General features: G+C 39.9%; 1 protein-coding gene across 10 annotated transcripts in view; it reads right to left on the bottom strand.

Moving 5' to 3' along the window:
* The window catches only part of FBXW11 (F-box and WD repeat domain containing 11), a 135560-nt gene that overhangs the window by 63445 nt on the left and 44853 nt on the right, over positions 1–27262 (bottom strand). For 4 of the 10 annotated variants that reach the window (XM_051843606.3, XM_008255389.5, XM_008255385.5 and 1 more), the window contains one exon: positions 21226–21327. The exons of 5 other annotated variants lie outside the window; for them this stretch is intronic. In XM_051843606.3, coding sequence (XP_051699566.1) covers positions 21226–21276 — 51 coding nt within the window. In that variant the 5' untranslated portion in view covers positions 21277–21327. Of the gene's footprint in view, positions 1–21225; positions 21328–26308; positions 26332–27262 lie in introns of those variants that run through there. One more of the 10 variants, XM_089336207.1, reaches the window with a different exon arrangement.

Consider the following 27262-nt stretch of genomic DNA (forward strand, 5'->3'; position numbering starts at 1 on the left):
GCTTGGGACGCCTACATCCTATACTAGAGTGCCTAGGTTTGAGTACAGCTCTACTCCCAACTCCAGCTTCCTGCTAATGCTCACCCTGGGAGGCAGCAGGTGATAGATGACGAAGTTGGTCTCAAGTCAGAGTTACAAATTGAGTCCTGGCTCCTGATTTCAGTCTGGCCCAGCCCCAGATGTTGTGGGCATTTGGGGAGAGAACCAAGATATGAAATTTCTCTCTCTCTTTATCTTTCAAATACATATAAATAGTCAACAAATCTTTAACAATCAAACAAAGGCAATGTGGTAAAGAAAAACAGTCTTTCAACAAATGGTGCTAGAACAACTAAAATCCAAATTCAAAATAAAATGAATTAGACAGACTTTATACACTTCCAAAAAACTCAAGTCAAAATGGATTACAAATGGAAATGTAAAACACAAAACTAGAAGACAACATAGGAGAAAATCTAGATGATGTTGGTTGGATTTGGTGATGACTTTTTAGACATTACACCAAAGGCATAATCCATGAAAGAAAGAATTGATAAGCTGGACTTCACCAAATTTAACTGCTCTGTGAGATACACTGTCAAGAGTATGAAAAATAAAACATAGAAAATATTTGCAAAAGTTCTATCTGATAATGCACTGTCACTCGAAATATACAACGGACTCTTAACAACTTGAATTATAAGAAAACAAACACAATTTTGAAAATAAGTCAAAGACTCTAACAGACAATCACAGAAGATAACACATGCAGCAAATAAACATCGCTACATCATAAATCATCAGAGAAATGCATTAAAACAATAAGGCATTATATTATACCTACTAGCATGGCAAAAATCCCAAACACAGACATCAAATGCTGGCAAGGACACTGAGCAACAGGAACACTCGTTCACTGCTGGTACAAATGTAAAGCAGTACGGCTAATTTGGAAAACAGTTTGGCAATTTCTTAGAAAAGAAAACATTCTTATCACAAGAATTAGCAGTCCTGCTCCTTTGTATTTGAACTGAAAACTTACAGCCACATATTCACATGGATATTTATAGCAGCTTTATTCACAACTACAACACTCAGAAGCATCCAGGATGTCCTTCAATAACTGAATGAATGAATAAGCCATGGTACATCCATGGAATGTTATTCAAAGCCAAAAAGAAATGAATGGAATAAAAATGGAGGAAATTTAAAGGCATATCATTAAGTGAAAGAAGTCAATCTGGAAAGACTGCATACTGTGTAATCCAACTTTATGACATTCTGGAAAAGAAAAACCAGGGAGACAGAAAGAAAAAAAAAAAAAAAAAAAAGATTAGTGGTTGCCTGGAGCTGGAAGGGTGGGAAAGGGATGAATAGTAGTCAGAGGACCCAAGATTCTTTGGGCAATGAAACTATTCTGTATGACACTGCAATGGTAGATACATGTCATATCTGTCCAAATCTATAGCATATATAGCATTAACAGTGAATCCCAATGTAAACTATAGACTTTGGAAAATGATGATAGCCATGTAGATTTATCCATTCCATCAAATGTGTCCCTATAGTGCAGGATACCCACAATACAAGAAACTGCATATGTAAGGACACAGATATATTGCAACCATCATTATTTTCATTTACTGTAAACTTAAAAAAAATTTTTTTTGACAGGCAGAGTAGACAGTAAGAGAGAGAAAGAAAGGTCTTCCTTTTTCCATTGGTTCACCCTCCAATGGCCGCTGCGGCTGGCGCACCGTGCTGATCTGAAGCCAGGAGCCAGGTGCTTCCTCCTGGTCTCTCATGCGGGTACAGGGCCCAAGCACTTTGGCCATCCTCCACTGCACTCCCGGGCCACAGCAGAGAGCTGGACTAGAAGAGGAGCAATCGGGACAGAATCTGGCTCCCCGACCAGGACTAGAACCTGGTGTGCCAGTGTCACAGGCAGATGATTAGCCTATTGAGCCGCAGTGCTGCCCTAAAATTGTTCTTAAAAATAGGTTACTAATTGTTTAAGGCAAGGAATCTCCTAAAACCACACAATTAAGGGGGGGGGGGGGGGGAAATGGCAGCAGAAAGGATTTTAGGAATCTAGAGGAGAAAATAATTTTTAAAGACATTCAAAAGATGTAAGCCCTTCCTCTTCCATCATCATGTGCTTTTTCCACAAAGGAAGTCATCCAGTCTAGAAACTGTATTTCAGGGGCTGGAACTGTGGGATAACAGTTAAACTGCCACCTGGGATGCTGGCATCCCTTATGGGTACCGGTTCATGTTCTGGCTGCTCCACTTACAATCCAGCTCCCTACTAATGTGCTTGGAAAAGCAAGCAGAGGATGGCTCAAATACTTGGGCCCCTGTACCCACGTGGGAGACCTGGAAGAAGCACCTGGCTCTTGCTTTTTGCTTGACCCAGTCTCAGGCCATTGTGGCCATTAGGAGCAACAGATGGAAGCTCGCTCTCTCTCTAACTCTGCCTTTCAAATAAATAAATAAATCTTTAAAAAAAAAATTATACTTCAACCAAGAATGCTCTTTAACTAGGAATCCTGTTAACTTAAACTACCTCAGCCAGCCAGTTTGTCCCCCCCCCACCCCAAAAAAGGCAGTGACCAATCTTCATCTATTAAGACAGAGAGGAGAAAACCAGTGAGACTCCCACATACACATGAAAGGAGAGAAAGAAAAGAAAGCAGAAGAAACTAAACCAAAATCTCTGAAAAAGTATTTTAGTGACAATTTTTTAAATATCCTAAGGATGGCATATAGGTACTACCATTCTAGATATGTATGAGAAAAGTTAATTTGCTACAAAGAATGTGGCCTTAGTAAATTACAGCACAGCACTTTTAAGGAATCTGATTGGAAATAGTTATTTCATACTGAATTAAACACGCTCAAAAGAAGCATTAATGTTTTTCTTAATCCACCTTAAGTCAGAAATTCAAAACTTAAGAATGGAAATGTACCAAGATCAGAAAGAAATGAAACAGAATCAACTCAGAGATAATTATAACAAATTAGAACAATTTACAATGACCCTCAAATGATAAATCATATGAAAGGTATAGGAGGCACTGAAGAAAAGCAAGCAAATAATCCAAAAGCTTGAAAATGAGGTAAAGAAAAAAGCATAAAATACAACAGAGAGAAAGCAGTTAGAATGGGAGACAAGACTATGTGTAACTGGAGTTTCCCATGGAAAAGATACATACACACACACTCAATGAAACAATGTGACAGACAAAATATTTGCAACTAAAATTCAAGTGGTGGCCTTGGACTCGGTGGATGAAGGAAACAGGAGATGCCAGCTTAAGTTTTTTCCCCCTCCCCTAATTTTTTTTTTTTTAATGTAAGAGATAAGGAAAAAAAGAAAAGCTCTTACTATTATATAGGCAATAGGTGGGAGTTAAAGAATATTGCTGGGGCTGGCATCGTGGCTCACTTGGTTAATCCTCCGCCTGCGGTGTCAGCATCCCATGTGGGCACGGGTTCTAGTCCCGGTTGCTCCTCTTCCAGTCCAGCTCTCTGCTATGGCCTGGAAGGGCAGTGGAGGATGGCCCAAGTGGTTGGGCTCCTGCACCCACGTGGGGGACCAGGAGGAAGCACCTGGCTCCTGGCTTCGGATCGGCATAGCTCTGGCCGTAGCGACTATTTGGGGGGTGAACCAACGGAAGGAAGACCTTTCTCTCTGTCTCTCTCCCTCACTGTCTAACTCTGTCAAATAAAAAAAGAAAAAATACTGCTAAAAATTGATAAACCTGTTAATGGAATGTTAAATAAGGAACCAGAATTATTTCAAAAAATTTTTAAGTAGGGAGTGGGTGTTTAGTCCAGCAGTTAAGCTGAACACATCCCACACTGAGTTCAATTCCCAGATTTGGCTTGTGATTCCAGCTCCCTGCTAATGCAGATACTAGGAGACCGCAGTGATAGCTCAAGTTTCTGCCACCCACATGGGAGACCTGGATTGTGTTCCCAGCTTCTGTTTTTGGCCCCAGCCTAGTCCCAGCCACTGTGGGCATTTGGCAAGTAAACTAGCACTTGCAGGAGCATTTCTGTTTCTCTCTCTCTCTCTCTCATAGATAAATAATTTTTAAAGAATAACAATAAAATGTGCTATAAGCCTCTCTAATTGAAGTGAGGCACTATGGCATCTGAATACATAATTATCCAGTGTAGGTATCTTCAAGCTTTTCTGAAAAGGTAGGAAAGAAGAATTTTGAGCTCTGCAGACCTCACGATCAGTGTCACAACTACTCTGCTCTTCTACTGCAGCATGAAAGCGGCCACAAACGATACACAAGCAGCTCAACTGGCTGGTCTGCAATATAACTGTACTTACAAAAACAGGGCTGGATTTGGCTTGTGAGTTGTAGTTTGCCATGCTCTGGTCTGATGGAATAGAATGTCCACAAATACACTCAAGAGCATATGAAAAGTTAGCACATGATCAAAGGGGCATCTCAAATCACTGGGGAACCTTTTTAATAACTAGTGCTGGGAAAACTGGTTAGCAATTTGGAATAAGTTACAAATAGTTCCAAACTTCACAGAATGTATATGAATACCTGGCAAACAAATCAGAAATTTAAATTTAAACCCTGAAACTGTTAACTAGAAGAAAATATGAGTGAATTCCTTCAAAATATGCATGTGGGGAAAATTATTTAAAATGATTTAAAATCCAGATGCAAAAAAGAAAAGAAAAATTTAACTAGATAAAAATTTTAATCTTAAAATACAGTTTTGTTTTGTTTTATTGACAGGCAGAGCTAGACAGTGAGAGAGAAAGTGAGACAGAGAGAAAGGTCTTCCTTCCGTTGGTTCACCCCCAAAATGGCTGCTACGGCCGGTGCGCTGCACTGATCCAAAGCCAGGAGCCAGGTGCTTCCTCCTGGTCTCCCATGCAGGGCCCAAGGACTTGGCCATCCTCCACTGCCTTCCCGAGCCACAGCAGAGAGCTGGACTGGAAGAGGAGCAACCGGGACAGAATCCAGCGCCCTGAACGGGTCTAGAACCCGGAGGATTAGCCAAGTGAGCTGCAGCGCCAGCAACAAAGTTGTTTTTTGTTTTTTGTTTTTTTTTTTTTTGACAGGCAGAGTGGACAGTGAGAAGGAGAGACAGAGAGAAAGGTCTTCCTTTGCCGTTGGTTCACCCTCCAATGGCCGCTGCAGCCAGGGCGCTGCGGCCGGCGCATCGCGCCGATCCGATGGCAGGAGCCAGGTACTTATCCTGGTCTCCCATGGGGTGCAGGGCCCAAGCACTTGGGACATCCTCCACTGCACTCCCTGGCCACAGCAGAGAGCTGGCCTGGAAGAGGGGCAATCAGGACAGAATCCGGCACCCCGACCGGGACTAGAACCCGGTGTGCCGGCGCCGCAAGGTGGAGGATTAGCCTAGTGAGCCGCGGCGCCGGCCAGCAACAAAGTTTTTAAAAACACCATAAACTCCTACTCTCCTTCCCATCCTTCTTTCTCCTCCCTCTCCTATTCTCATTCTTATTTTATACAAAGATCTATTTTCAATGAACTTTATACTCATAAGGTTAACCCTTTACTAGGTAAAAATTTCAATAGTATGGAAAAATAAAAAAAAAAATAATCTGTTCCTTAACAGTCAAGACAAGGCTGTTCAAAATCATTGCATCTCAAATTGTCAATAGCGCTTCTATAGATTACCTTTCAAGTATGCTATTAGTTACCACAGATCAAGGAGAACATATGGAAAATACAACTCTTAAAAAGGAAAAGACATTCAGACTTACTCATAATGAAAAAAATATAAAAATTAAAGCTACACATTTTTCATCTAACATATTGGCAAATATTCAAAAGCACGACAGCACATCATGGAGATGAAGCAATGAGGAAAACAAGCAGTCACACTAACATATTTCCCACTGGCAGAATTTTCCCTGAAGATACACTAATTCAATAATAACATGAAAATGCATATGTACAAAGCTACAAAGGGGCACTGTAATTTTTTTAATTGGAAACAACTCACATGCTCATATCTGAGACTAGCTGAGTAAATTATGACATACTAACATCACAGATTACTATACAGTCAAGAGCAAGGATAAAATACAGAGTAATTAGGTGACAAAGAAAAGTGCAAGAGTATACATTGTATGCTGCCCTTTGTATAAAAGACAAATAGAAATAAGAAAATACATGATTTCACACCTATTCAACAGTGCACAAAGAAACCCGTAAGGTCAAATCAAAAACTAATCAGATTAGTTACCTAGTGGGAAGTGCATGGAAAGATGAGGAATGGCAATAGGACAGAAAGGACGAGCATGGGAAGTATTCTCATTTCTATGAGTATGCATTTTTGTGTTGCTTTGACTCCTAGAACTATAATAACTGCTTTCTATACTCATATAAAAATTAAATCAGCAAGAACTGGGAGACATGAAATATTAGCAGATACCAAGGAGTCTAAGCAATATCTCAAAAGAAAAGCACAATCATCTGTGAATGGTAGGAGGAAAAGGTACTGACTCAAGTGCCTGTTAAATTCAGGAGCTGGACAATATAGCCACAAACAATCTTTTTTTTTTTTTAATTATAAAGAAACGCTCATATGATTAGTACTTTTTTTAGTGACATAAGTAATTCTAAAACTACTTAGTAGGTATTTTAGGACTAAGCAAGTAAAATATATTATGGAAAATAGGAACCAGGTTTCTCAGTTATGATATGGGAAGGTGGGTAGGCATCTGGTTTAGTTGTTAAGATATCACTTAGGACACTAATTTCTGTAACAGAGGGCCTGAATTCAGGTTCTGGCTTCACTCAGAGTCCAGCTGTCTGCTAATGTGCACCTGGGGAGGCAGTATGGCTTAAGTGGTTGGGCCCCTGCCACTCACATGGGAGACTGTGTTCCCAGTCTTTGGATCTTTTTTCTCTTCTCTCTCTCCTTTCTCACATCTTCTCTTCCTTCTCTCTGCCTATCTCACATTTTTTTAAAAAGATTTATTTATTTATTTGAAAGAATGAGTTACATAGAGAGGCAGAAGCAGAGAGATCTCCCATCTGCTGATTCACTCCCCAAATGGCCACAACAGCTGGTGCTGGGCTGATCCAAAGCAAGAAGCCAGGAGCTTCTTCCGAGTCTCCCAGGTGGGTACAGTGGCCCAAGGACTTGGACTTGGGCCATCCCCTGTTGCTTTCCCAGGCCACAGCAGGGGGCTGGATCGGAAGTGGAGCAGTCAGGACTCGAACTGGCATCCACATGCGATGGCAGCGCTGTAGGCAATGCTTTTACCTGCTCCACCACAGCACTGTACCCTCACATATTTTTAAAATAACAATAAACAGATACGAAAAGCACTGCCTTACATAAGGGTAGACGGAAATCTGTGGACTAGATTAGAACTGGAGACAACAGTATGAACTAATGGTTCTTAATATGTGGAAAAGGAAAGAGTTCTTTCGAGGGCTTAGAAGTAATGACATTCTGGAGGCACTGAGCACTCCTGGCCCCCGGAACCAATCAGGACCATTGTTCACTCAAAGAACCAGTACTCTTTGGAGAGATGGATGACTCTAGGCTGAGTACAGGAAAATGCAAGATGAGCCTGGAATATGCTGCAGCAGAAAGTAAGGAAATGCATAAACAAGTATGAGGACAGATCACAGTGATGCAGGAATCAACTTCAAAGTGTACTCCCTGGCTAAACTTGAGCAATATGACCATCAATACAAATAACAGATTATAACACCTTCAGAATAAAATGGGGAGACACGCATCCATACTGATAGGATAAATGGGAATCTGAAATTCTGATGAAAACTGGACATTGACATAATTCCAAAGTACTGTCCCCCAGAAAATATTTAATTACAAAAGGAAAAAGATTAACTTTGCAGTAAAGAAGGTTTGTTAGACATTACCCTACTTATCAAAGCGATCACCACTCATAATGAGACAAAGTCATGCGGCACCTGACAGGATGCAATGAGAACAAAGCACTTCTGTGATATTGACATAGAACCTGTATCTAGTCCTAAGGAAGCAACAGATAGATCTATAATGACAAACAAACTACAAAACAATTAATCTGTAATCTCTTAAGGTATCAGGGCCACAAAAGCCCAGCAAAGACTAACCTACTGTTCCAGACTGAAGGAAACTAAGAGACAGAAACTGTGCACAATAAAGGCAATGTATTATTCTGAACAAGACAACTTTGCTATAAAGGACATTTTTGGAAACTATGATGAAAATTACATAGGGATTGAGGATCAGATGGAAATAATGTACCAATAATTTAGTGGTTTAATTCCTATATAAGGATTATGTAGAACACTTTTCTTCATAGGAAATATAAAGCAAAATATCACAGCATGATGGAGCATTCAGTTAGCTTTACTTTAAAACTGGGTAACAAAAAAGTTACTCGAATTGCACTTGTAACTTTCCTATAAGCTTGAGACTATCTCAAAAGAAATCAAATGTTTCAGTAGCTTGTTTACATTAATTAAGATCCAACACTTTGAACTATGGGTTCATAAATACACTGAAATCTTTGGTACCTCCTGCACCCACCCTTTACCTTTTACCACTACTGTCAGATGACTTTAACAAATGTATCAAACTAGTGCTGACTGAAGACACTACAGGTCTTCCAGAGCCATCTCGTACTAGTCAATAGTAAGGGGCTCACCCCACCCATCCCTTTTCTGGAAACTACCAGATCACCCTGAACAATGCTTCTTTTCAGTCTTTAGAAATTAATTATATGGTAATTTCTTTCTATCATCACAATCATCATTACTTTAACCTAATTTTTCATTTTCTGTTGTCTTAAAGAAGAACATGTGGCTTTCAGCAAGTGCCTTTTACTCCAAATTAAGCAGCTAAGAAAGATTCCATAGGAGATTTCTCCAAGGATTCCAGTAAGTGACTCCTGGTTTTTGTTACATTAGAGTAGACACTATTCATATACAATCTGCCTATGGAGATTGGCAGCTTGCTCTTTGTATTACCAGGACAGACTAGTGGATGGCACATAGTAGGTCTTCAATAAATGTGTACAGGATGTATGAGTGACTTTTTTATTTTCTTAAGTATTTTGTGAACGACCCCATTCTAACTGAATGGTTTCAATTTTGAACACTAGTTAGCACCACAGTAATCCAATAGGAAGGCATGGGCTGCCCACTTGTTAGAGAGCTTTCTATTGGCTGAGAACATCCAGGAGTAGATCTTCTTTTAGTAGGCCATGCCTTAGCTGACTCAGCATGTACGCAAACTATTCAGAGGGACACACCAGTCACTTATAAAGGGGTTTATGAATTTAGAGTATGCTACTAAAGCACACAGAGCAAGAGGCTCACTCAAACTCTTCAAAATAATAATGTTAAACCCTAGTAAGAATACAATGAATTGTAAAGTCTCTGGAAAATGATTTGAAAGATATATACTGTTTATCTCCTAGAAATATACCCTGAATAATTCAAAATGAAGGAACAGATTTATGCTTAAAGTGGTGATTTTTTTAATAATTTAAAAGAGTTTAAGCACTCAAAGAAATGACAAATTAATAGGATGTTCATGAAGTACATGATATTGAATTTTTAAATTGTTATGTGACATTGAGAAAAAGTTAACATAATCACTCTAAGTGTGCAAAACATAAGTAAAATAAAGCATATAAAATTATATGCATATAAAAGATACAACTATGTAAATATGTGCATATGTTAAAAACTGAAGGAAAATATATCTAAACATTAAGAATGACACTTTGAGAATTCTTTGATTTTTCAGTTTGTTTTTACTCCAATATTCTATAGCATATAGCATATGTTGGCTTTATAATTAGAAAACAGTACTTTTTTAAGATACACACACACACACACACACACACACACACACACAAAGCAAGTCTGTCTTCAAAACAAAATCTGGTTTTTTTCCAAGATAATCCTTCAAGTTACAAGAATACTTGAATTCACAGAACGTGGAGAACCAAGTCCAAAGCAGTCCTAACCTTAGGAGCAAATACATGATGCTGAAAAAGCTTGGACCCAGCCTTTCCTCCACATTTCAGTTTATTGTGCAGTAAATAATTTTTGCATACCTGCTACCTGCTAGCAACCATTTCTAGAAATGGGTGTGTTTACCAAACAATGAACAAGAAGTCATGTCCCATTTCCTGCGGAACTTGAATTTGGGGGTTGGGGGAATGACAGCAAACAGGAGAAAAACAAACATGGAATATAATCCCAGACAGTGCTAAATGCTGTGAAGAAAAAATAAAGTGAGGTAACAGTACAGAGAGGTACACAGGAAGTTATTTTAGACGGGATGGTCAGAGAAAGCCTCTCTAAACAGGAGAAATTTGATCACGTAAACTACTCTTATAATAACATAAATAGCATTGCTATTGCGTAACTGTCCTAAAATTTAGAAAAGTCTATTTACAACTTAAAATGCAGACAATCATCTCTATGAAAACAGTTTCTACTTTAAGAGGCAGTAAGAGTTATCAGAACTAAAGAGACTACATTGATAAATCTTACCATGAGTACTTATTCATTCTCTCTCTCTCTCTCTCTCTCTTTCTCTGAGTCTCAATTTTCTCACATATAAAACAGACATAATAGTGCCAGGTTATAAAGTTGTTCAGAGGATTCAGAAGAGGCTTAGCATTGTGTCTAGGTCTACCAGTGTTCATCAAAAGTTAAGTTCCCTACACATGTATGGTTCTTACACAAAAATGAGCCCTGGGCACCAAATGGTTCTCCAGGGATCACTGGTTCACTATTGTGTCACAGTTTTATCTTGCAACCACACCAGGGGCTCCAAAGTCCAAACCACCTCTGAGTAAGAATTCTTGCTAGAACTGGTACTATAAATGATATTGGCTTGACAAGACTGATGTCATTTTTACTAATGCCATGCTTTCTTGTGTTTTCTTGCCTTGTCTTTTCTTTCCTCATTTCATCGTAAACTGCCTGATTCCACTCTGAATCTCTAATTCCACCAAGTGTGGCCTCTTTCCATGTTGGCTGTGATGGTAATTTTATGTGTCACTTGTCCAGGCTGTGGTGGCCAGCTCCTGGGTCAAACACTAAGAAGAGGTTGCTGGGAAGGTGTTTTCAGATGTGATTAACGTCAATAATCAGGAGTCTCTGAGCAAAGGATATGTATCACCCTCCATAACTTAAGGGTGCCTCATCCCATTACATGAAGACCCAAAGAGCAGAGGTTCAGGTTTTTAAGAAGGAATTTTTCCTCAAGTCTGCAACAGGGAAATTCTGCCTGAGTTTACCACAAACCACCCAGCCTGACAAATTTCAAACTCTCAACACCTCCTCCCCAATCATTTGAAATGGTTCTCTAAATACTCGTCTACAAGGCCAGTGCGGTGGGGCAGCATGATAAGCCACCGCTCGTGACTGCAGCATCCCACATTGGAGCACCAGTCCTGAGTCCTGACTCCTCCACTTCTGATCCAGCTCCCTGCCAATGCACCTGGAAAGGCAGTGGAGGATGGCCCGAGTACCGAAACCCCTGCAAATCTTGTAGGAGACCTGGATGGAGCTCCTGCCTCCTGGCTTCAGTATGGCCAGGTCCTGGCTGTTGTGGTCATTTGGGGAATGGTCAGCAGATGGATGACAGCTCAATTTCGATCTCTCTCTCCTCTCTCTTTCTTGCTCTCCATTCTGTCTTTCAAATAAATAAAATATGTACCTATCTTTTATTAATTCTGTTTCATGGGAAAAGCCCAGAGAGTTGGTCTCCGGGCTGGTGCTGTGGGGGTTAAGTAAGCCACTGTCTACAGTGCTGGCATCCCATATGGACACAGGTTTGAGTTCCAGCTGCTCCACTTGTGATCCAGCTCCCTGCTGATGGCCTGGGAAAACAGAAGTTGGCCCCAAGTGTGTGGGCCCATGCAGCACCCACATGGGAGGCCTGGAAGAAGCTCCTGGCTCCTGGATTCAGCCTGGCCTAGCCCCAGCCATTGTTGCATTTGGAGAGTGAACCAGCAGATGGAAGATCTCACTCTCTCTCCTTCTCTAACTCTTTCAAATAAATAAATAAATCTTTAAAAAAATAATAATAAGAGTTGGTCTCCCTGTTTGCACTGCTTCATTTCATTGTCTACATGGCAGCCAAACTGACTACGCTAAAATGCTAAATGACTCTTCTGATGAAAGTTCCCAGTGACTTCTCACCTGATGCAGAGTAAAAGGCAAAATACAGTAAGAGCTAGAGGCCTACAGAATTTGTGCTGCCTTCTCTCGTTTCCTCCGAATTCATTTCCTACTCTTTTTTTTTTCACTCATTTCACTCTAGCCAGAGTCATGTGAACAACACAAACATTCCTGCCTCTGAGCCTGCTGTTCCCTCCACCAGGATTCTCTTCTCCTAGATAGCTAAAACTCTTGCTTTATAAAAAAAAAAAAGGGGGGGGGGGGAGAATGTTAGTAAAATAGCGCAGTCTTATCTGTGGCACCATCTATGCCCTAGATTCCATCTTGGGCTCTGGCACCCACTGCCATTGCTGGAGGCCAGGTGACCACGTGGCACAACCACTGGTGTCAGCTCCACTCCCACCCTAATGGGATTTGCTGCTCCTACTTCCCTGCTCGCCCTCCAGCAAAGTTTTTAAGAGGATCTGTTCCTGAACACATGTTCTCTTGATCTCTTTCTCTTATGCTCTCCTCCTCTCTCTTACCCTCTCACCCTCTCTCCCAGGCCCATTGGGCTTTTCCCACCCTTTCCTCTAACTCCAGTGTTTGGTGTGTTTTGTGGCGGTCTTACAACCTACACAGTCTGCTTCCGTATTTTCTTCAGGTCTTTGCTCCAACCTCATCTTCTCCCAGGGAACCTTTCCCTCACTGTGCTATGTAAAGCTGAAGCTTTTCTGCAAAGCTTGGGATAACCTACCTCCTTTACCTAGCACCTGTTACCATCCAATACACTCACTCAGTTACTTCTTACCACTAAAAGGTAGCTTCCAAGACAACACTGCTTTTGTCTGGGTTGTACACTTCCCAATTCCCAGACCTATACTGAGTCTAGGCACATAGTAAAAGAATCACAAATATTTGTTACTTAAAGAAAAAACACACAAGTGAACAAAATATGACTTTTAATTTAGTCTGTGGGCTTTCCTATTGGGCATTTATTTCTATTACAATCATACTTTGCTGACAATATTAAAAATTATAATAATCTTTTGGTAGAAGTTTAAAAGCCTTATAAAAGTCTACAGTTTTTGACTCAGAATTTTTCCAATGATATTACAACCTAAAGAACTGATCATGAATACCCACTAAAATTTAATGGCCTTAACATTCAAAATGGTAAGAAACTGATTAAATGATTATATGTCCAGAAAGCGGAGCTGTAGTTATTAAAAGGTAGGTTCACTAATGATTAATAGTCATTAATCACTAATTCACATTAATCATATTATTCAGGCTGGCACCGCGGCTCACTAGGCTAATCCTCCATCTGCAGCGCCGGCACCCCAGGTTCTAGTCCCGGTTGGGACGCCGGATTCTGTCCCGGTTGCTCCTCTTCCAGTCCAGCTCTCTGCTGTGGCCTGGGAAGGCAGTGGAGGATGGCCCAAATGCTTGGGCCCTGCACCCACGTGGGAGACCCAGAGGAAGTACCTGGCTCCTGGATTCGGATCAGTGCAGCGCGCCGGCCATAGTGGCCATTTGGAGGGTGAACCAATGGAAAAGAAGACCTTTCTTTCTGTCTCTCTCTCTCTCACTAACTCTGTCAAAAAAAATATTATTCAATTAAAACTGAGTTACAATTTAGTATGTGCAGTGTAAGTCTGTATAAAAATAAAATTATATATACAGTCTTGCCTTGGTATCATGGGGGATTAGTCCCAGGACTTCACCCCAACCACAGATACTAAAATCCATGGATGTGCAAGTCCCTTATACAAAATGGCATAATGGAGATGAGCATTTAGCCTCACAGTTAAGACATTCGCATCTCATATCAGAGTTCCTGGGTTCAACACCCAGCCCCAGCTCCTGACTCCAGTTTCCTGATAATACAGTACCAGCTCAAGTAACTGGGTTCCTAACAACTATGTAGGAGATCTGGATTGCAGTTTCAGCTCTTCGTTTTGGTCAGATCCAGTTCTGGCTACTGTGGGCATTTAGGGAGTGAATCAGCAGACATGAGCACACCCTGTACTCTCTCTGGGGCGTGAACTAGTAGATACAATCCCTCTCTTTCTCTCAAATAGTTTTAGAAGATAGTTCAGTACTTGCATATGACCTACATAAATCCTCCCAAATACAGTAAATCATCTCTATCTTATAGTAACTAATATCGCCTAAATGCTAAAAAACATAGTTGCTTAAAGAAAATTATTGTTTAGGGGAGGGAAAATGACAAGGAAAAAAAAAGTCTCTATGTTTTCAGTACAGATACAATTTTTTTCTAATATTTTTGATCCACTATATAATCCATGGACATAGAACTTATAGGCAAGGAGGATTGTTTATGCAGATGTATAATAAACCTCTAGAAATAAAACATCAAGAGACAAAGAAAAAAGAATGGGCATTACAATAAAGTGAGATTATGGCTGGTAATTTCTTTATATTCATCTACTGTCTAAATATCTATTATGAAAAAACATTACTTTTATGAACAGAATATAATATAAATCAACAGAAATAAATCTAGCATTTTTACAAGCAAGATAATAAATGTCTGGGGTACAAAATACATGATGTCATTTTTCTTCAAAAAGTACAAAGACTTTTTTAGTGTGGTCTGAATTCCATTTATGACCTTTGCTACCCTCAAATTATACTGTGAAATCTTATCCATCATACACACTGCTTTGGAAACCATAAATTATAACTGTTAGCATAGCAAGGTATAGTTTTCATTTTCCCACAGCAGAGGCTGTGCTCCATAGGAAATATGTGATTTTCTGAGTTCTAGTACCACATGCCAGGCATTATATTATCATTAAAACTCTGTCCAAAATATTAATTTATTTGTTACTTTTCTGTTGCATTAAATTCTCAGATCACCTTAGATGACCTCACTGTTTTCAGAAAATATGACACTGAAATGATTTTTAAAGAAACCAATTTCAATCCACAGCAACAACAGAGAGAATCATACTTTTAGAAAAAAATTAAACCGTTATGTTTAGCACAAACTTTAATAAAAGTCTACATTATCATTAAAAATGCATTTTAAAGCTGACACTACCCATACAACCACAGACTACAAGCCTACAAAGGTCAATAACTGATGATGATAATCAGAAGGGAAGAACAGAAGCTTCAATGGGACCTCTACGAGTGGGCATCACTAGACACAACATGTGAAGCATGCACATGTGGTTACAAATCAACGGAAAACACCAGATCAGTAAATGGCATTCAGAAAACAGCCTAGCCATTTATAAAGAACTCATAACATACAGCAATATAAATTCCAGAGAAACTAAAAGACATTTAAATGTGAAATATAATGCCATAAACCACTAGAAGAAAATAAAGGAAAAGAGAAATGACTACATAAAAACTAAATATTTCTTTCAAAATATTATGAACAAAACCATCATAAACAAAACTGACATGTCAAACTGAGGTCAATATTTGCAATAAATGACAGTTGCTATACTTAATACTTAAAGAATTCTGGGGCCAGTGCTATGGCGTAGCAGGTAAAGCCACCGCCTGCAGCACCAGCATCCCATATGGGTGCCGGTTCTAGTCCTGGCTGCTCCACTTCTGATCCAGCTCTCTGCTGTGGCCTGGGAAAGCAGTAGAAGATGGCCCTGCTTCTGTGTGGGAGACCTGGAAGAAGCTCCTGGCTCCTTCCAGTGCAGCTCTGGCTGTTGTGACCAACTGGGGAGTGAACTAGCGGATGGAAGATCTCTCTCTCTCTCTCTCTCTCTCTCTCCTCCTTCTCTCTCTGTTACTCTAACTTTCAAATAAAAAAAAAAATCTTTTTAAAAAAAGAAAAGAAAAATCCCTATAAGTTAACTTTTAATGAATCCATCAATAGAAAAACTGACAAAGAAGAAAGAGTAATTCATAAAACAAGAAATGGCCAACAAATATATATTTATGTATGTACTCTGTCTCATCAGGAATCTTGGAGGAGTGGATTGAAAAAGAGGGATTGAATTTCTCTGTAATCAGATAATTAATCATAAAACATTGATATTCTTTGGCCAGCCAATTGTACTTCTAGGAATTTACTCTACAGACATAATCATGCAAACCTAAAGATACATGAACAATGAAACTACTAAAGTGCCTACAATATCAAAAAACTGCATTCTAATGGTTCTTCAATAGGGAACTGGTTGTTACTTGGAAAAAGATTTTAAAAAATTGGATAGAAAGTACTACAGCTTCAAAGAAAAGGGTAGAATTGGTTTCACATGCTGACATGGAAAGATGTTCAATGCACACTATTGACTGAAAAATAAAATATACAATATGGTTCTATTCATATTTTTAAAGAGTTAGTCTACAATGATCACGGGAACCTGTTCAGTGAGACCTGGGGCCAAAGGAAACTCTACATGTCTTCTGATAACCTGCAGTACTAACTGGGTTGTTTTTAATTTCTTGAGCCTTATTTAAAACTTTTTAAATGCTGACATAAAATAGTGATTATTCAAACTCTATAAGTCATCTTAGAGCTGCTTTAAAACATACCAGAAAAAAAAGGTGAAAGAAAGTGGACTAAGAATAGCAAAATTTTGAAAAATGTCAAGATTAAATTGAATGATTCTCTTTGTTTTTGCTTGTGTCTAGAAATTCTCATAGTAGATTTTTTTTTAAATAAAATCACCTTAACAATCCCACCACGTAAAACAAATAAATCTAGAGCTATTCTAGGGGAGCCAGGGGTGGAAAGGGGCACCTACAGGGAGGAATCCATCAAACTGTGCAGGTGCTCTATGTTATTAAGTGATGGTGATGACTGTAACAACTGTTTTAAATGTCCCAAAGAGCCACTGTTCTAAAGCAGAGCCTACCATAGTGCCCCTTTCGGATGAAAGAGCATTAGTGTTTTTCTGTTTCTCTATTTCTCTCTCTATCTCTACCTCTCTCTCCCTACCCCACCTTCCCTTTCCACCTCTCCCTCCATATCACTCTACCTTTCAAATAAATAAATAAATAAATATTTTTTAAAATAACCCATATATTAAAAGACACCTTCTCCATAAGGGATCAAATGATATAATCTAGTGCCTAGAGTTAAACACACAAAAACAAGCTGGAAAATAACTGATAAATACTATCATTAACATTGGTGTTATCCTCATGCCATAAGCATCTTGGCTAATCAATACTCTACATGGTTTGAACTCTTGATTATCTGATACAACAATCAACTGGTCGAATCTGCGTATTTGAAGCAAATGAAATATTGTCTCAGTTGTGTTTGGTTCAGAGATATCTGCATATTCCAGTAAACTGTTCTAAAATATGTAGAGAGTTAGTCCTGGTTCACACTGTTTTAAACTGGTTCACATTGTTTTTTGTTTTTTGTTTTTATTTGACCGGTAGAGTTATAGACAGAGAGAGAGACAGAGAGAAAGGTCTTCCTTCTATTGGTTCACTCCCCAAATAGCCGCAACAGCCGGTGCTGCGCCGATCCGAAGCCAGGAGCCAGGTGCTTCCTCCTGGTCTCCCATGCACTTGGGCCATCCTCCACTGCCTTCCCGGGGCACAGCAGAGAGCTGGACTGGAAGAGGAGCAACCAGGACTAGAACCCGGCACCCAATGGGATGTCAGCACTGCAGGAGGAGGATTAACCAAGAGAGCCGTGGTGCCGGGCTTTACTTTGTTTTAAAAAACACATATAAGGGGTGAGCATTTGGCCCAATGGTTAAGAAGCTGCTTGGGACACCCAAGTCCAATATCAGAGTGTCAGTTCAAGACCCAGCTCAGCTTCCCACAATGCACACATTGGGAGGCAGCAGGTGATAGATAGCTCAAGTACTTAGGTCCCTGACACCCACGTGGGAGACTCAGATTGAGTTCTGGGCTCCTGGCATTCAGCCTGGCCTAGCCACTGCTGTTGCAGGTATGTGGGGAATGGCAAAGTGAACCAATGGATGGAAGATCAGTAACTCTCTTTCAAATAAAAATGAAAATTAAAATATTTAAAAACAAACACAGGTTTGGCTAATTTCAGAGTTTTACACACACAAGCACACACAGACTCCATTTGCAGTTCAGTTTGGATTTTCATTCACAGGTTTGCTTTCGACAATGGGCTCCTTCAGAGCAGGGAACAAGCCTGAATTGTTCATTTTTATATGATCAACACCAGCAGAGGCCCTGGCACATACCAATTGCTCAGTAAATATTCATGGAATTAAATCTGCAGAAAGTCCATTCAGGAATTTTACTAGCTTTAAGATTCAGTAGCACTCATTCTGGCAAAAGGAATGATTTTTTTTTTCAATCCCTATAGAATTTGGAAGGTCTCCCTTTATTTTCAAAAAAATAATGACTAAACAAACCATGTACCAGACATCAATAGTAAGGTTTCCACAAACAAAACTAAGATGTAAAACTCAGAAAAGTGGCATCCCAGTGTAAGAGGGAGGAAAACCAGTTTTGAAATCAGGTGGATGGAGAATTCAAATGTCAATTCCACCAGCTCACACTCACATAAATACTAATTTGAGTCAAACAGCACACATCACCTCAGTTTCACTTTCCACACCAGAAAAATGGAAGTAAAGCTAACGTATGTGAAGCGCCGAGAACAGCTGTAAGTGGCTGGTTTATATCTCAGTCTCTGTTACCCTTTTTCCTTTCTCACAGATGGCAAAAACTGGAGTCAGCAAAAGTATTCCTAACAGAAACATCTTTCATCACTCCTGCTTTATCAAAAGGTCCACCGATTCAGCCAGACAAGCCACTGTGACTATTAGGGGATCCAATGTGGCAATTTTAAAGGTGAGCTTCTGTGGAACTCCAAAGCCAATCAAAACCAATCAGGCTCTGTCTGTTCTCTCAGGCCTGTTCCAGATGAGCTAGTTCAGAGGCACACAATGTCAAGAAGAGTCATCTTTGCAATAAACCAAAGCTGTAGCATATAAGCAACAGACACTCTTTGAAATCCCAAACCTAAATGAAGGCACTGAATTTTAGTACAGTGTGGAGACAGGATGGAAGCAGAAAGGAGGAATGCTGGCATTGAAACAATAAAAAAAAGAGAGAGAGAGAAAATAAAGAAAAAGTAAGAATGAAAATCCATGTGCAGGTTTTTATTTAAAAAAAAAAAAACAATATGTAAAACAACTGAGTGGAAGGAATTCTTTCAAGTTCATTACTACATGGTTACTTTCCATTCACAGGAGGAACAAAACAGAGTAATGATTTGCTAACTCCAATCAGCTGAGTACTTAATTCATTTACTGTGCTATGTACCTTAATTAAATGCTAGCAAAAATAAACAAAATTTCCTACATACCTCTAAGAACAACACTGCTCCATTCACTAAACTAAGGGCCATAAAGGCAACATTCCCATTTTTTTCTCATAAATGACTTTCACAGGAAGAGATGAGTCAAAGAACTTTTAACACAGTTGGCTTTCCATTTTCACCAAGGTAGGAATCCATACTTCCTCCCACTCACCCCATCTCCAGAGAATTCACAATACGGCTACTAAAATATATCGGATGATGCCTTCCATTGGTCAATTACTTTCAACTGAATGCAATAAAAATACTCTGTACTCCAAACCTCATTAACAACTACAAGTCTTCCCCTACTTACATTTCCAGTTCTGGAAAAAAAGCAACTGAACATTTTCAGAAACTAGAGACACAGATGCACACCATGATTACAATGCAAATATCCATTATACAGCACCAAGGAGAGCACATGCAGCTATGTCTGCCATCTCAAGAGCATCTTGTTAGAGCTGCATTGAACATGGGGAAGCTGCTTTCCAAACACAGACCTCATGCTGGAGCAACACCCAATTCCCACATCCTGGAACTTGTGACCCACCTTTTTCAGAGAATCTAAAGACCACTGGGCCTTGTATAGAATTTACTCTCTCCAGTTAATTGCATTAGTGAGGTTCTAGTACAGTGCTCTAAATAAAGCTATTCGAATCAATAACCACATCAATGCTACTCAGAGTGTTTGCCCACAAGTAAATAAAATGCCTGACCCAGCCTCATCTGCAAGAACAGTTCCTCCTCCCTAGCCTCCAGAGCCACTTAAGACTATAAATGTGAAAAGAAAGCTATTCTAGAAAGAGCAGAGTTACCCACAGCACCAATAATACCACTGTAGCTCATTTCATCATTTCAACCTCTTTTCCTAAAATACGGCAATCTCTACAGGACACCAGCAATTTAATTATTGCTTTTTAAAGAAATATCAAACTGTGGATTAAGCAGTGATGGAAACTGAATATTGCTACTGAAACCATATGTAATTAAACTCATGCTTTCTTGCAACAGAGCTTCACAAATACAGCCACAGTAATCTTCTGCCTTGGCTCTCTTAGAAACCATCCCAACAAGTCAGGTCACCACCAGCTGCACTCCTATTACAACCCCTTCCCACCCCTCAGTCCCCCCAAAACTTTTACTTTCATCTGTGGAATTCTCTGCCAGCCCCAGCCTGGAAAACTGGGTGGACCCTGAGGACAGGCACCAGATGTGGCATCTGGGAGGCGGCCCAAACTGATAGGTATTGGCAGCATAAAGCTATGACTTCAATTTGAGACTTTAAACCATTAAGGATTCCCTCCTCGCTTCTTTTTTGAATGAGGGAGAAAAAAGCAAACCAAAAGGATGAGTTTCAAAATAGAAAAAAAAAAATCAACACTTTAATTAGGAACCCTCCCAACTCAACCAACTGGAAAAGGTAGCCAAATGGAAAATGGCAAGGTTTTGTTTTTGTTTTTTGGATTATTATTTTTTTTTAATGGCACATGCACAACTATTAAACATGAGAATCACAACTTCAAGGTCAGGAGGAAAGAGTAAAAAGCAGGAGCAGAAAAAGGGGAGCAGGACATGGCCCAGCGGGAGCCCCACTTGCTCAGAAGGGCCCCTCTTGGTACTAACTCCTCCATGCGGGGCACCCAGGCTGGAGGAAAGCAGAGGGTTACACAGAACATTTAGCAGACTTAACATTGGATTAAACACACTACTGCAAGTTTCAACAAATGTTCATGGCATACGTAAAAACACATTTACAACAAGAAAGAAGAGAGGCACCTGGAGACATCTGACACTGGGCATGCTCTGCAGGCAACTCAGTGCGCACATGCTCTCTACCAGGTTGGCGCAGCCTAGCCACAAAGACCTTGGCACAGAACACTGCAGGATGACAAAAAGGAAGGAAGAGAAGAAGCAGTTAGAGGCCGGCCGCAACAAATCACTCCTTCACACAGGCAACTTGAATGTTAGTTGGGGCAGGGGGTGCACCCGTGGCAATCTGGAGGACAGGGTAGGTCCCTTACTAAAACCTTGGGAGAGGGCCCACTTTCTATCCTAGGAGAGGAGGCTTCCGCTGCCAGCCACTAATTTCTCAGGATACAGTGAACAGAATCAAGAGGGAGAGAGAAAGTTTAAATAAAAACCCCCCAACAGAACTGTGAAAGTTTGAGTACAAACAAGATTAGTGGTGAGAGTGTGACCACAATGTCATAAAAGTAACAGTAACTGGTCTATGCCATAAATCATAATTGCCTTCATAGCTTAAGAACCAACTATGTGCCATGCACTTCATGTATTATCTGATCCTCACACCACAGTGTAAGGAAATTAAAGCTCAGAGATTAAATGATTTGCACAAGGACACATAGCAGGACAGGAGAGCCAGAATTTTAAACTTTAGTTTGCTACCAAAACCCAAGTTCCTTCCACAGGCTATCCTAGAAATTTGGATCACTTTTTTCATGAGTAGTTTTGCACTGGTGCCCAACCTCCAATCACAGTAGATCCAGACAATAGGGCAAAAGAAACAAGTAAGATAAGTGATAGATTAAGAGTAACAGACAGTAAAAAGCTGCTTAAAACCACATCTGACTTTTGGTGTCATCCACACGTCTGCCTTTCTAAAGGAAAAACTTTAGAATGTCATGATTTTCATCCTGGACTTTGTTTATCAAGCTCATGTGACAGGACAAAGAATTAAAAGCTCATTTCATTTACTCTTTTCCATTGTCCTTTAAAAGCTAGCTGGTTTTAAAGAAACTAAGATTAAAAAGTAAAATACAAAAACAAACACATTCTTAGTACTTAACAACCATCAGACTATTTACAGTACGCATTTTTTTTTCAGATCTAACGTCAATTAACTTACTATAGCACGAGAAATAATCATGAAAGAAAAACTGAAAATGAGTGTTTGGGTTCACCCAAAATACTCTGCAAGTTTTAGACGCAAGCTCGTAAAATTTGTTGATCCTAGCTATAATTAGGATGGGCAAACATTTTCATTTGCCTGAGACAGTCCTGGTTTACACTTACTATCCCAGAATAACTTTCCCTGTCAAAACATTCTGCTTTGTGGGCAAAGTCTAAGATGACCCCAACCACAAACTAAACGAAGACAAGTTTGCTTGCATCAGACAGACCTGCAAGCGTTTGCCATTAACCAGTAAAATCTTACCTACAACACAGGAATACTAAGACTGTTCAGAAAAGATATTAAAAAAAAAAAAAAAAAAGCAGAGGAAGCAAATGGAATTTTAAAAAATGCAGCTTTCTGGTAACAATGAAAATGCCATGTTTCCAATGTGTGCCTTTATTCCAAAGCTTACCATAGCCAACGTGGTAGCCGTGCACCCCTGAGATTCCCACACTTGTTTAGCTGCCCCGTGGTTTCCTCGTTTAGAGTACCAACTACAGAAATGGTGCTGAATAAATGTTGGCTGAATACAATGAAAGCAGCTCCACTTACAGAGCTCCTGTAATACCACAGACAGTTAATATCGTAAAATTTCATGATAACCCGTGTAAGAAAGGTGTTGTTCCATTTTACAGATAAGGAAACCGATGATCAGGAAAGAAGATCCTGGTTCAAGGTACACAGGGTTAACTAACAGCACAAAAAGGACCAGAGGATAATTCTGTCTGATTCTAAGCAAATTTTTGTTCCACTATACGAAGTCTCTCTATTCAGAGATACTCAGGCACATGCCTGTTATAATAAACAGAATGTTTCCATAACATACATCAGAAGTGGATGGGCAGAGAAAAGGTCCATTACATATTTATATTACATGGGTTCTGTAATTTAAAAAAACTCCCAATATTCTTGTACCTCAATTTAGGTGTCCTCTTTGGAATCTTTCTAATTATCCAAATCACAGAATAACTCAGATAGAAGGATGGAGTTTAAGGATTATACTGCATTCAGAAACAGACACCAAATTAACCTCAAAGCTCATCTGTAAACTGATTTTCATTTATTCAGTAAAAATAGTCAAATTTCCTCTGTGACATTTCATTTGTATTTGCCTCAAAGGGTAAAAACCATATAAGCATGAAAAACTATACCTTGATTAGATTCTGCAAATAAGATCTAAAATTTTTAAGGCAATGTTTCACATTCAATAAGTTAAAAAAAAATCACAGCATAGGAGAACTGGAAGGAATGGTTTAAAGAGCTTTTTATATTCTTTATTTTCATTTTATATGACAGGCAGACAAAAACAGAGAAAGATCTTCCATGCATCCTTTTTTTTTTTTTTTTTTTTTTTTGACAGCCAGAGTAGACAGTGAGAGAGACAGAGAGAAAGGTCTTCCTTTGCCGTTGGTTCACCCCCCAGTGACCGCTGCGGCCAGCGCACTGCACTGATCCGAAGCCAGGAGCCAGGTGCTTCTCCTGGTCTGCCATGTGGGTACAGCGCCCAAGGACTTGGGCCATCCTCCACTGCCTTCCGGGGCCACAGCAGAGAGCTGGCCTGGAAGAGGAGCAACCGGGACAGAATCTGGCGCCCCGACTGGGACTAGAACCCGGTGTGTCAGCGCCGCAGGCGAAGGATTAGCCTACTGAGCCGTGGCGCCAGCCAATTCACTCTTGAAATGCCTGCAACACGGGGTTGAGCCAGTCCCAAGCCAGGAGCCAGGAACTCCACCTGGGTCTCCCACGTGGATGTCAGGGACCCAAGTACTTGAGCTCAATCACTATCTCCCAAAGTGTGCATTAGCAAGAAGATATAACAGGAAGCGGAACCAGAACTTGAACTCTGCTCTGTCACTCTGAACCGGGGCAAGGGATATGGGGTGCCAAGCATCATGTTAACTGCTGTGCCAAACATTTCTCCCCCTAATGTAATTTAGTCTAACTTCCTACCCCTGATTTTAGATGAGCGGTAAAGAAACTGAAGCCCAGGGAAAAACAGTGATCTTCCCAAGGTTTTCTGACTATATAATAACCTAATCGATACTCAATGTAAAAAATTTGTAAAGCAATACACAGAAAGTTTTCTGTAAACTTAATTTCAACATTATTACGAGTTTGGTGCTTAAAATCTTTTTTAAAGCTTGATATTGAACTTGTATAGTCAGGAAAAGGTTTTTAAAAGGACCCTCTAAGAGTCTGATCTCAGTTACTTTGGTGCAAAGTGACCAACCACATTTACAGAAAAATAGTCTTTACTCAACAGAAAATGCCACTCTGGGAAATATACTCTCTTCAATGTGGAAGTCTGTACCTGCTAGCCTAAACAAGCTTCCTCTTAGGACTAATGGACCAGAATGGACATTGATCCAATTTTGAAATAATGGATAAAAATAAAAGTTCCACATTCATCAACCTAAGAGCATTAAAATGCAACTAGGATCACAACAGTGACTCTTGAAACTTGTAATTTTAAATTTAGGAGCTTCACATGAAAACCATGTTGACCATTCTGAAATAATTATCCATAATGCTTTAAATTAAAAAAAAGATTTCTATATATTAGCTATAGTGACAAAATAAACTATTATCTGTTTTTCTTATTCTTTTTTCTTTAAGCTAACAGTGGTCTATCTTTAAGCTCCTGGAACTGCTATTTAAAAAAGATCTGAAGAACTTCCCCCATATCATGGTTACTTATATCAATTTTAAAAAACACTTACTGACCTACTTATGAAGCCAAACAACAATGGAAGCTAAGTCTCTTTCCTCTGAAAACTTCAGCTTTCAGCTCAAAAGAAACCCCACAGGGTCATACTGGGAATACTCAAGAAAAGCCTCGAGTAGAAATCCTCCAACAAAGCTTTATCACAATGTCCTATTTAGCAATTTGTAATGACCAGTATTGTAATTTAGGAGTGTTCATAGGGAGCAGGAAATGATTCACAACAGGTTTTGATATTAACAGCAAATATCCAAATTAATTGATTATACTTGTAAGTCCCTAAAGCCTGAAGAAACACCACCAAGGAAACTGACAATGCTTATTAATTTTGCCATATTCACTGTATAAATAAAAACCATAATCAGTACCATCCTGTCAAGAAATACCATATACAAAGGCAAGAAGAATAACAGCTGTTTCACATTTTTCAAAAGCAAAAAGTTTTACTCAAAGAGGTAGGAGAGAAATACCCTAGCTTCTCTTCCTATTGCCATGGGAACCACGGATCAAAAGGAAAAAGTAGTTGCAGGCACCTTGTCTTCTGACTGGCTGTTTGAAGAAGTATTCACAAACGCTAACTTCAGTCTCTCTCTAGATGGGGTTGTTTTTGAGTCTCCTGTCCTGGTTTCCTTCTCAAAGGGGCATTCTTTTTAAAGCTACCCAGAGAGAGGTATTTTATGATAATAATCTCTCTAATGTTACTCTGATTTAGAAATCTGCCTTATTACAGGTGTTCTAACCCTCCTCCCCCATATCTTTTTCTTTAATCTTCTTTCCATAGGTTATTGTCAATATCAGGTTCTTCTAACTCCAATCATGCTCAAATACACTGTTCCATTTAACAAAAAACTCATCTGAATTCTACTGTACATACAACTAAGCATTTAAGACATCCTAACCTCAGGAGCTCATAGAAAGGAAATCTTGATATAGAGTATAAATGCACACACACACACACACACACACACACACATAACCCTAAGCCACCCAAAGGAGGAAGCTGCTTGAACTAGACCATGAAGGATGAGTAGGAAGCAGCTGGGAGACAGAGAGAGAGAGAGACATTCCAAGCTGAATAAATAGCATAAGCAAAGCCAAAGAACTAAGACATGACACATCCCTCGTATGCAAGGATCACCGATCAGCTAAGCATTAAAATATGCTAAGTATGAGGTGAGGAAAGCTCAGACAGGCAAGGGCCAAATCACGGAGGTCTCTCCTACAGTGTTCTGTAGAACCTGGAACTTCATCCTGTAAAAAGACAACATCTCTTTAAATGTGTGCTACAGTCTACCAATAAACAGCCACCAATGCTTCCCAGGTAGCCACCTGATTTTATATCAACATAGACCAGACTTTTTACCTGCAACTCAGCATACATATTGTTTCAACAGTATCTGTCAGAGAATAGAAGTGAGTCATGCTATACACCGAGAAGTGGAGGCGGGGGTGAGGTTCTGAAACTAAGACGTAAGGCGTATCAAGCCACAGCCAACTCAAACTGACAAAGACTCCATGTTTTGTAGAACAAGTGAGGATCATTTGCCCAAGGCAAGAAATGATGTCTGTTCAACACTAATCCAGTGATAAAGGGTGGAAGTAAATAAGGCAAAAAATCAGATTTTTTAGAGATACTCTGAATTTTGTTATATAATAAGAATGTTCTGAGTCTTTTCATTCTTTCATGTGAGACATCAAAAAAAAAAAACACTACTAGAGGCCATGATGGCTACTCAAATGTTTAAGCAAGGAATGACCCACGGCAGCTGCAGCAAAGCAGGATTTGAAGAGAAGAGAGGCCAACGTTCTGGTGCATCCGGTAAAGCCTCCGCCTGCAGTGTCAGCATCCCACCAGAGTGCTGGTTTGAGTTCCAGCTGTTCCACTTCTGATCCAGCTCCCTGCTAATGGCCTGGGAAAGCAGTGGAAGATGGTCCAAGTCCTTGGACTCCTGCACCCATATAGGAGACCTGGATGAAGCTTCTGGCTCCTAGCTTTGGCCTGGCCCAGCCCTGGCTGTTGTGGCCATTTAGGAACTGAACCAGCAGATGGAAGATTTATCTGTCTCTTGCCCTCTTTGTCTGCCTCTCCCTTTCTCTCTCTCTGTAATGCTGCCTTTCAAGTAAATAAATCTTTAAAAAAAAAAGGGGGGGGGGTGGACTGAGAAAGTAAGCCTCCT

The sequence above is a fragment of the Oryctolagus cuniculus genome, chromosome 6 (assembly GCF_051225735.1).
Source record: "Oryctolagus cuniculus isolate XC-2025 breed Fujian yellow rabbit chromosome 6, ASM5122573v1, whole genome shotgun sequence".
NCBI classification, from domain to species: domain Eukaryota; kingdom Metazoa; phylum Chordata; class Mammalia; order Lagomorpha; family Leporidae; genus Oryctolagus; species Oryctolagus cuniculus.